This window comes from Melopsittacus undulatus, chromosome 19 (genome assembly GCF_012275295.1).
Source record: "Melopsittacus undulatus isolate bMelUnd1 chromosome 19, bMelUnd1.mat.Z, whole genome shotgun sequence".
Lineage (NCBI taxonomy): Eukaryota > Metazoa > Chordata > Aves > Psittaciformes > Psittaculidae > Melopsittacus > Melopsittacus undulatus.
In genome coordinates this window covers 1,879,561-1,889,569 of record NC_047545.1, presented here as the reverse complement: position 1 = coordinate 1,889,569, position 10,009 = coordinate 1,879,561, and the positions used below count along the sequence as shown (strand labels likewise).

The 10,009-nt window shown below is 62.7% G+C and overlaps 1 protein-coding gene across 1 annotated transcript; it reads right to left on the bottom strand.

Annotated features, from left to right (window-relative positions):
• Nucleotides 1-233: 233 nt before the first annotated feature.
• On the bottom strand, nucleotides 234-4,536 carry IL12RB1 (interleukin 12 receptor subunit beta 1). The gene is made up of 15 exons (XM_005140790.3): nucleotides 4,480-4,536; nucleotides 4,169-4,283; nucleotides 3,884-4,053; nucleotides 3,664-3,815; nucleotides 3,136-3,172; nucleotides 2,905-3,015; nucleotides 2,750-2,832; nucleotides 2,456-2,681; nucleotides 2,206-2,376; nucleotides 2,008-2,109; nucleotides 1,778-1,924; nucleotides 1,540-1,683; nucleotides 1,316-1,412; nucleotides 1,061-1,142; nucleotides 234-970 (listed from the first exon to the last, which is right to left on the bottom strand). Exons 1-15 carry the CDS (start codon nucleotides 4,529-4,531, stop codon nucleotides 596-598), a joined length of 2,064 nt encoding a protein of 687 aa, XP_005140847.2. The 5' UTR covers nucleotides 4,532-4,536; the 3' UTR covers nucleotides 234-595.
• Nucleotides 4,537-10,009: the final 5,473 nt, after the last annotated feature.

Here is a 10,009-nt window from a genome sequence, read left to right as displayed (position 1 = left end):
AGCATCTCCTGTTGGGTTCCACATGAGGCCCACGGCAGCAGCGTGGCCCCATATGGGGGTAGAAGAGGTCCTGCCTGTCCCCAGTCACTCCCGGTCTCATCTTGGCTGCATCCTTGCAGCTCTGTGGGTTGCTCTTGACTAAATGCATGCTGTGAACTGTGTGGGTCAGGCCAGGGGAGCCACAGGAGCTCTGCTGCTTCCTGCATGTCTTTTATTTATGTTATTTCCCCATTTCTTCCTTACAGGTTTTAGGTTTTGCAAGTGGATGGTGTTCAGTGTTTGAGCCCCATCCTGCCGGGTGATGCTGGGCCTGGCTGGGGCAGGAGGGCAGGAGCAAGCTCTGCCTCTTATCCTGATCCTGCCAAAGGAATATCCTCATCCCAGACTGGACTTTCCATCCACTTCCCTCCTTCTTTATCAGCAATGGGAGGTACATGGCCAGCCCCTGGCCTCATGCAGTGCTGCATCTGGAAGCATCACCTTCATGTCCTGAAAACCAGACACCCCCCCCAGAGTGATGCTGTGACCATGAACCCATGGGGTGGGTGCTCAGCATCCCATGGGAAACCCCTCTGCCATCCATCCCTGGTGATGGTTATGGCACCACCTTCTCCAGCGATGGGTCCCTGATGATGATGGGTTTGTCGGAGATGAGCAGGGCAATGGGGACCAGAGCCTGGCTGAGCTCCCCACTTCCCTCCTCTTCCTTCTCCTCCTCCTCGGATGGGTGGCCTGGCACTGGGAATCCTGCCGGGCTCAGCACCTCCTGCCTGCGGTAGGCAAAGTGCAGCTCCTTCTCCCAGCCCAGTGGGCCCACGACCACCGGTTCCTCAGCCATGGGGCCAGGCTGTGGCTCACTGGGCTCTGTGCTGCCATCAGGGACCTCCTTGCTGGGGTTCAGCTCCGTCAGCAGCAGCTCAGCAGGGCTGAACCTCTCCGAGGGCTCCACAAAGCCTGGCCAGGGCTGGCCCTAAGGGTGGGATATGTTTGGAATGGGAACATCGGATACAGGAGCCTGCTGGGATGGAGGCTCCAGCCTCTCCTGCACCTTGCCTCTCACCTGGCTCCTTTCACTGGTGCACAGCTGGATGGCTTTGCTGCTCGTGGGCTTGGGAAGGGGTGGGAAGAGGAGGCGCCGAACCCTGGGGAGGGGTGGTGGGTGATGGGGGTGATGGGGTGGGTGATGGGGTGGGTGATGGGGGTGATGGGATGGGTGACGGGATGGGTGATGGGGTAGGTGATGGGATGGGTGATGGGGGGGGTGATGGGCAGGCTGGTGACCTGAGCGGGGTGGGGGTGAGGGTACCACTGTCACCTCTTCTTGTTCAGCTGGTAGATGGCAGCCACAGCAGGGACCCCGAGTGAGATGCCCAAGTACTTGAGGTTGGATTTCCATGCTGCTCCTTGGGCACCTGGAGGTGAGGACAGGGGTGGTGGCATTTCTGTCCCCAGCACCCTGCATGGGACACGGGAGCTGTTTTGGGATGAGGGTGAGCACCCCATGGGGACTGGGGAGGGGACAGGGCCTCCAGTCATTACCCAGTGCCTTGGTCTGGAAGTGCCACCAAACACCACAGGTCCCTTTGCTCCCTGCTGTCACCTCCTGAACGCTCACCCTGTAGGCTGTGTCGGGCTGTAGGTGCCGGAGGGTGTAGTGTGATGCTGTGACATCTGCTTCACTGTCTGGGTGAGTGATGGTGAGCAGGGTGTAAGTGTGTGCAGGTTACAGGCAGAGCCTCCTCCCGCCCCATGGGGCTGGGGGGGGATCCCCACTCACAGGTCACGTTGTCCCCCTCAGCTGCATGGCAGATGAGGTACTTGGCCAATACCCCAGGACATGTGGCACGGGGGGACGGGCTCCACTGGAGGGTGATGGCAGCATCCTCGGCGCTGGCATTGATGCGGATGGGCACGGCCAGCGAGGCTGCACACAATGGGGGTGTGCAAATAAATGGGGGAGCACTTTGGGACCCCCCTTGTTGTGATGCTCTCTGTTCCCATACATACTGTTGCTGGCATAGTGATGCTGCAGGGCGAAGGTGGCCCAGCCCCGTGCTGGGGCCCAGCCATGCACGGCAAGGCGGTGACAGGCCTGCACTTCCAGTGCTCCTGGGGCAGGAATCGGGAATGCCGGTTAAACCCTTACCGGGATCCAGCCCCAGGCAGTGAGGATGGGGGGGGGGGGGGTCTCGGGTGTTCCATTGCCTCTCTCCACGTGGATGCTTTTGGCAGGATAATCCCGTTTGATGCAGGTGCCTGGTTTTGGGGTTCCTGGCAGTGGCTGCTGCTCGAAGCAATAGAGAGATCCAGGGCTCGGTGCTTCCCACCACACAGCCATGGTGCCACCGGTCACACTGACATCCTTGAAGCCGAGATCTGGGATGCAATGCAGGGAGTGAGGGGAAATCCCTCCCTGGATGGTGCAGGGAGCTGGGTCCCTGTGCACGGCCGGTACCTGGCCGCTGCTCTGCGGGCACACGGAGCTGCCGTGCCGGCCCCGGACCGGCCGCATTGGCTGCTGTCAGCAGGATCTCGTACTCAGCCCCGCACAGGGTGAGGTTGTGCATTGTCACATCCCTCCCTAGGACCACAGCATCCTCCTCGGACAGCCTGGCACAGCCACATGCCAGCATGTGGGCACGCAGGGTGTAGGTGACGTCCCCTTGCTCCTCCGGGGCTCGCTGCAGGAAGGAGAGGGATGCAATGGTGCAGGGACAGCCAGGAGGGACCGCAGGGGATGTCCCCATACCTGCCAGCTCAGCCTCAGCACCCGCTGCCCATCTCTTCCCAGTTTGCCAAGCTGGTAGCTCAGTACTGGGCTCTCCAGGATTTCTGCAAGAGGAACCAGCCTGGTTGGGTTTGGGAGCCATTGGGATCCCACCTGCCTCCTCTCCCCTTCCTCACCTGCAGGGATGAAGATGGAGCTGCTCCAGTCGCTCCAGTAGCTGCTCCAGTGGGGGAGCTTGTGCCGGAGCTGGACCTCAAGGGCACCGTCCCCCCCCAGGGTGCAGGTCACTGGAGTGGGGTAACAGGGTCAAAGTGGGGGGTGACCCCCTTCTCCTTCCTCCCTCTCCCCCCCATTGTGGGGGGTTGCAGGGAGAGCACAGGGCAGGTGCTTGTCCCTACCAAACAGACCTGAGTCATCCTCGTCTGTCACTGTCTCGCACGTCACCTGCAGAGAGAACCAGGAATGGAGGCACCCAGTAAAACCAGTGTGGTTCTGGGATGTGAAACCAGTGCTGCCCTGTGACCCCTAAACAGTACAGCTAGGAGAGCCAAACAGGATGCAGAGGATGTGGTGATCAAGGAGGGTCCCCTTGGCCAGGGCACCAGGCCTTCATCCTTACAAACAGCAAGGGCAGGGGATGCTCAGAGGGGGTTCACTGGGGACAAGTGTCCAGATTTCATCTGTCGTCATCATTGGTATAATCTGGGGTTTTGCTGTGTAATCCCCCACGGATCGCAGCCTGATCCTGTTACAGCAGCAGGATCCTGTGGCCAGGAGGATGGGGCAGAGCTGATAACACAGTGAAACAGATGGGACATGGCCAGGTTTGGGGGGGGGGACACACACAACAGCGGCATGACCAAGCCCCCCAGGGCTGCCTGAACTGCAGCAATGCTCTGATGGTCCCATCCATCACCACCAGCTCTGAGTTTTACCTGCATCCAGCCATGGGTTCCCATCTTCCGGAATCGAGCCTCACGCTGCGGTGACCGGCTCCCACTGTAGCACAGTGGCCTCGGCACCCGCAGCCGGAGCCGGTTGCTGGTTTTGGTGAAGGGCATCCCAGTGGAGGGTGGATCTGGTTTGACTGCAAAGATGAGGTGGGCTCGTGGGCACTGGCACCGGCACCACCAGCCCAGCCCCACGGGTGCTTACCAGCCTCATTGAAGTACAGTGTGCGGTTGGGGGTCCTGTGGATGTGGTCCCCCCAGTGTGCCTCCACCCAGGCTGTGGTGTTGGTGAGGACATAGACTTGGTGATGCTTCAGGGTGTAGGTTGTCTTTGTGCCAGCCTGGAACTGCTGGCACCGCCTGGGCATTGTGTAGCTGGGGATGGAGTGGGCACAAGGGTGAGTGTGGATGGGTTTGGGATGTGAAGGGCACACGGCCCCATGTGTCACTGCCAGGACACATCCTGCCGGCTCCCCATGATGCCGCTCACCAGAGGGTCAGGACATAGGAGGTGTTGCCGGCAGGGCCGAGGGGTGGCCAGGAGCAGAGGAACCAGCGGAAGCCACATCGCTTCCAGCAGGAGAGGTCGGGAACTGCAGTGGTGCCTGTGGGAGAGGGCAGGAGCTGGAGGCTCCCAGATGCAAGGCTGGGATGGAGCAGCAGAGTGGCCATTGCCTGACCACCATGTTGCTCACCAGGGAGGATTCTCACCCAGAAAACCCCATTTCCACCCTCCCGCAGCCCTTATCACCCACTGAAAGTCTTCTGCAGTTATCTCCCATCTCCCACATCACCACTCACCGCCCGCCACCAGTGCCACCAGCAGCCATCCCAGCATCGGCTGCCCCAGCATCGGCCTCCAGGGCTGTCCCACGCCGGATCCAGGGCTCTGAAGCCCTTCCTGGCTCCCCTGGCACCCAATGGATGCTCCCCACGGCTCAGCAGCAGCCCCAGCTCTCGGCACACAGCCGGTGTTTCCTCTTCTGGTAGCAGCCTTGCCAAAGGGCGGCCGTTGGCAGGCAGGGCAGGGCACAAGGCATGGCTCAGGTCTGACTCTGACCAAAAGCGAAAGAGAAAGCACCCGAAATACCCCCCTTTTCTACCGGCAGGACCCAGCTCAAGCCTGCCCCGGCTGCACCGCGTGCCCCGGCCACGCCATGTGCCGCAGCCGGTGAGAACGGCAAGGTAAGCAAAGATGGGGTTTGGGGGGGGGTTTGCTTCATTCTGTGCTGTGGTTTTGATCCCCTGCCCTGAGTGGGTCTCCCCTGCTCCAAGGTTGGGTTGTTGGGTTTGCACAGTGTGAGTGTGCACCCAGGCCAGCTCCTGTGCCCATCCCCGGCACAAGTTGTCCCCTGCGGGCACAAACAAAGCCCCAGTGAGGAACGTGGTGTCACTGGGACAGTGTTGGCAGCCGCGTGATGGGATGGGTGACCCCCCGATGCTGGAGCCGGGTGGCACCAAGGGCTGTGCACAGAGTCCCCTTGTTCCCACAGAGTGTCCCCTTGTGTGGCTTTCCATGGCTGGAGCATCCCTGCACTGGACCAGTGCTACTGGAACCCCTCCATAGCACTGCATGGCCGGGGTGAGGGTGCAGGATGTCCCCTGGCACCTCACTGTGTGCCCAAGTGGGGGTACACACCAAGCTGTGCCATACCAAACCAAGCCATGCCAGCCTGTGCCATGCTGCAGCACACAGCAGGACTGGGCTGGGCTGGGCTGGGCTGGGTGGGCCATGCCGTGCTGTATGTCCCATGCCGTGCCATGCTGGGCCATGCAGGACTATGCCATGCCAGGCTGGGCTGTGCTGGGCAGTGCTAGGCTATAAGTGCCAACCCCTGCGGGGGACCCATCCAATGGGGCCGTGCCAACCCTGGGCTATCCTGTTCTGTTCTGTGCCAGCCCTGGGCTATCCCGTTCTGTGCTGTGCCAACCCTGGGCTATCCCGTTCCGTGCTGTGCCAACCCTGGGCTATCCCGTTCCGTGCCGTGCCAACCCTGGGCTATCCCGTTCCGTGCCAGCCCTGGGCTATCCCGTTCCGTGCCGTGCCAACCCTGGGCTATCCCGTTCCGTGCCGTGCCAGCCCTGGGCTATCCCGTTCCATGCCAACCCTGGGCTATCCCGTTCCGTGCCAGCCCTGGGCTATCCCGTTCCGTGCCAGCCCTGGGCTATCCCATTCCGTGCCATGCCAGCCCTGGGCTATCCCGTTCCGTGCCAGCCCTGGGCTATCCCGTTCCGTGCCGTGCCAGCCCTGGCCTATCCCGTTCCGTTCCGTGCCAGCCCTGGGCTATCCCGTCCCGTGCCAGCCCTGGGCTATCCCGTTCCGTGCCAACCCTGGGCTATCCCGTTCCGTGCCAGCCCTGGGCTATCCCGTTCCGTGCCGTGCCAGCCCCGTGTGCGCTGTGCTCGGTGCTGATGCGCGTCCGGTGACGCTGCGGGGCCGCTGGGCGGCGCCCCGGGCGGAGCGGGCGCAACGGGAGGCGGCGGCGGCGGCGGCTGCGGGATGGACGAGCCCAGCATCCTGCGGCGCCGGGGCCTCCAGGTGAGCACCGGTACCGGGCACGGGGGCTGCGGTGCTGCGGGTGCTGGAGGTGAGGGATGGGGGCTCTGCCAGTGTGTGAAGCGGGTGATGGAGTGGGAGTTGGGTGCTCAATTGGGTGCTGTGTGGAGGAGTTGGGTGCTCTGGGTTGGGTGACTGGGAGAGGTGGGTGCCGTGTGTGAGCAGCGTGTGCTGGGGGCACCCAGCAGGGTATGAGCTCCAGCCGCACGCTGTGGGGGTGCTGGGGTGGCTGCACCCACTTGTGTGGGGTTCCTATGGGTGCGCTGTGGTCCCTCCAGCCCAGTGCACGGTGCTGGGCTGTGCTAACTTGCTGTGCCAGCACTGGTTTACCCCTCCGAAGAGCTGCCCCTTCCATCACCCTGTGTTCTGGCAGGCCAAGGGTCTTTGCCTACCCTGTGCTTGGAGGGGTGACAACCACAGCCCCCCCAGCACACAGAACCCAGTGTTCTGGGTACCCTCACGCCTCCAGCCCCATCTGCGGAGCGGAGCCGCAGTAACGGGGGCCTGGCCTGAGCTGTCTGGGCGGTTGGGGGATGCTCGGTGCTGCCTTCATCCAAGCTGGCAGCTCCACGGGCTCAGCCTGGGAAGGAGCTGCGTGGGAGCTGTGGATGCAGCCATGGCCATGGGCTCCGGGGCTCTTGGCTGTGGGTGTCGTTCCTGGCATTCCCCATGGAGAACAGAGCCGTGGGGCTCAGCTGCGTGCCCACATCCCCATGGCAGGAGGGGTGAAAGGGGCTCCCACCAGGGAGCTGATCCCAAAGCACTGAGCAGTGACACCGGCCCCAGTGCCATCCCTGCAGGGATCAGCTGATGCTTAATCCTGGCTCCCTCCGGGATGCGCTGATGGGAGATGTGCTGTGCTGGAGGAGCACATCAGGCACACCACAGGTGCTGGCCCTGTGGTGCTGCCCCTCGAGGATCCTTCTCAGGGCTCTCAGGTGCTGCTCTGCCTGTTCCTGGGGTGCAGCGTGGCCAGAGAGCCCATGCAGTGATGGGTGTTGGGTGCCACAGGAGCACTCTGCCCTCCTGCACCCATAGATGAATGGGGAGGCTGTGTTGTGTGGGGGACAAGGGTGCCTGTCCTCATTCCCACTGTCCCATCCGCACACGGCTGAATAGTGACACCCTCAGTGTGACCCTTCTCTGCTTCGGGTCTGGTGGGTGTGGGTGAGGATCAGGATGGGTGAGGGTGCTGGGGGGGTCCTGCTCCATGCAGGAACCCTGCACCCCCTTCCCCAGCCCAGCTCTGGGGTCCCCCAGTGCTGCGGGTGCACTGGGATGCAGGCACTCACCCCTGCCTCCAGCACCCACCCCAGCACCCACCCCAGCACCCACCCTAGCACCCACCCCAGCACCCACCCCAGCACCCACCCCAGCACCCACCCCGGGGCACACAGACACCCGTGGGCTCGGGGAATGCGGAGTCCCTGTGCACCCAGGCATGATGTCACCGGTTGCCATGGCGATGCTGCTGCATCACTGCGATGCAGCGCGCCCCAATCCCGGGATTTCCGCAGGGGCTGTGTGATGTGGGCAGTGGGAAGGGGTATGGGTGCTGTGGGGCAGTGTGGGTGTATGGGTGCTGCCGTCTGGCCCCATATGAGCAGCTCTTGCCCGTGTCAGGAATGTGTCTATGCTGCTTAGGGGTGCTGGGCAGGTGGGTGCACGATCAGGGTGATGATGGGGTATTAACCAGCACATGCACCCACCACATGTGCCAGTGTCCAGCAGCATGGCAGGGCACAACGGGCCCCTCACACTGTGCCCGTGGGGTCTGTGCCACTCTGTATGGCACACAGGTGGGATGGGTCTGTGCCACTCTGTATGGCACACAGGTGGGATGGGTCTGTGCCACAGCCAGCCAGTGTCTGCCACACCGAGAGGGTGATGTGGGATGGAATTCCTGCTTGCACAGCTGCCCTTTGCCCTGTGCAAACAGCCCTTGCAAGGAATATTCCCAGTGGCTGGAACAATAAACAGCGTGGGGACATCCGGCTGCTCCCCACACCCGGGGTTGGGGGGACAGGGTATGGGACAGGGCACAGCCATCACACCGATACCACAATGCAGCTGGGGTGCTGCACCCTCTCCATCATCCTTGTGCCCTCAGTCCCAGGCCTGCCTATAGGACTACCAGCCCCAGTGGGGGCTTTGGAAGCAGAATCCCCTTGTGTTGTGTTTGTAACCCTCACCCGGCACAGCAGAGATGGGGCACAATGAATGGGGCCCGATCCTGCAGTGCCAGGCAATGGGGATGCTGCAGGAGGTGGGGGTCCCACATGTGAGTGCCCCACAGAGCCTGGGGCCATGATCTCATCCTGCTTCTCCCTGTTCTCGTTGCAGAAGGAGCTGAGCCTCCCGCGCCGAGGAAGAGCGTAAGTCCCTGAGCTCAGCTGCTGGGATGGGGTCACTGGGAGGGATAGGGAACAAGGCACCAGCAACTTGGGGGGCAGAGGGTGTCACCTGCTTCTTGTGCCCAAATCTGGGGTGGCATCACTGTGTTCTCTGATGGGCCCAGCTGTGTGTGTGCTGGGGAGCACTGGGAGGTACTGGTGCTCTGCTGCAGGTGTGCTGGGCTGTGGTAGGAGGCAGCTGTGAAGCTGTACTGGGATGGTGTGTTGGTGTGTGTTTGGGTGTACTGGGGCTGTTCCAGGGTGGTTTTGGGGTGTTGTGGAGGGGTTCTTGGCACTGGGCTGGGGCTGTCAGGGGTCACAGGGCTGCTTGGGAGGGCAACAGAGAGATGGTAGGAACATAATGGGGCTGCTTTAGTGGTTTACTGGAGCCATACTGGGGCTCTGTGGGATTGACTGGGCTATACTGGAAACTGTGCTGGGGTTGCATTAGGTGTGCACTGGAGCTGTACTGGGGCTCTGTGGGCTGCACTGGAAGCTGTGCTGTGGCCGCGCTGTCTCCGCTCCAGCCGCGCACCCCGGGCGCTCCATCCCCATCCCGGAGCATCCCAGTCCTGGAGCATCCCTATCCCACTCCATCCCCATCCTGGAACATCCCGGTCCTGGAGCATCCCCAGCCCAGAGCATCCCTATCCCACTCCATCCCCGTCCCGGAGCATCCCTATCCCGCTCCATCCCCATCCCGGAGCATCCCAGTCCTGGAGCATCCCTATCCCACTCCATCCCCATCCTGGAACATCCCGGTCCTGGAGCATCCCCGTCCCTGAGCATCCCCATCCCACTCCATCCCCGTCCCAGAGCATCCCTATCCCACTCCATCCCCGTCCCGGAGCATCCCCATCCCACTCCATCCCCATCCCGGAGCATCCCCATCCCACTCCATCCCTATCCCACTCCATCCCGATCCCGGAGCATCCCGGTCCCGGAGCATCCCCATCCCCGATCATCCCTATCCCACTCCATCCCCATCCCGCTCCATCCCGCTGTACCCACACCCCCATGCCACTGGTCCCAGCTCTTCCACCTGCATCCACAGCCCCGGACCCCCCCCGGGAGCATCCTCCCTCCCCCGGCAGCACCAGACCCCCCCTCATCTCTCCAGCAGCCTTAGACCCCCCAGTGTCTGCACAGTCCCCTGTGCTCCCCACCCTGCCTGGGCCCCCCAGCCCTGGGCCCCCCTTCAGCCTCTGTCCCCTCTGCTCTATGCCCCTGGCCCCATCGCCCCCCGGGTCTGTCCCCAGCCCTGTGCTCCCCAAAAGTGCCCTGGCCATACTGATGGGCCTGATCCCACTTTGGGGACCCCGACTGGGACCCCAAGCTTCAGCACTGAGCATCCTTGTTTTGAGGGGGGATCACCTCGGAA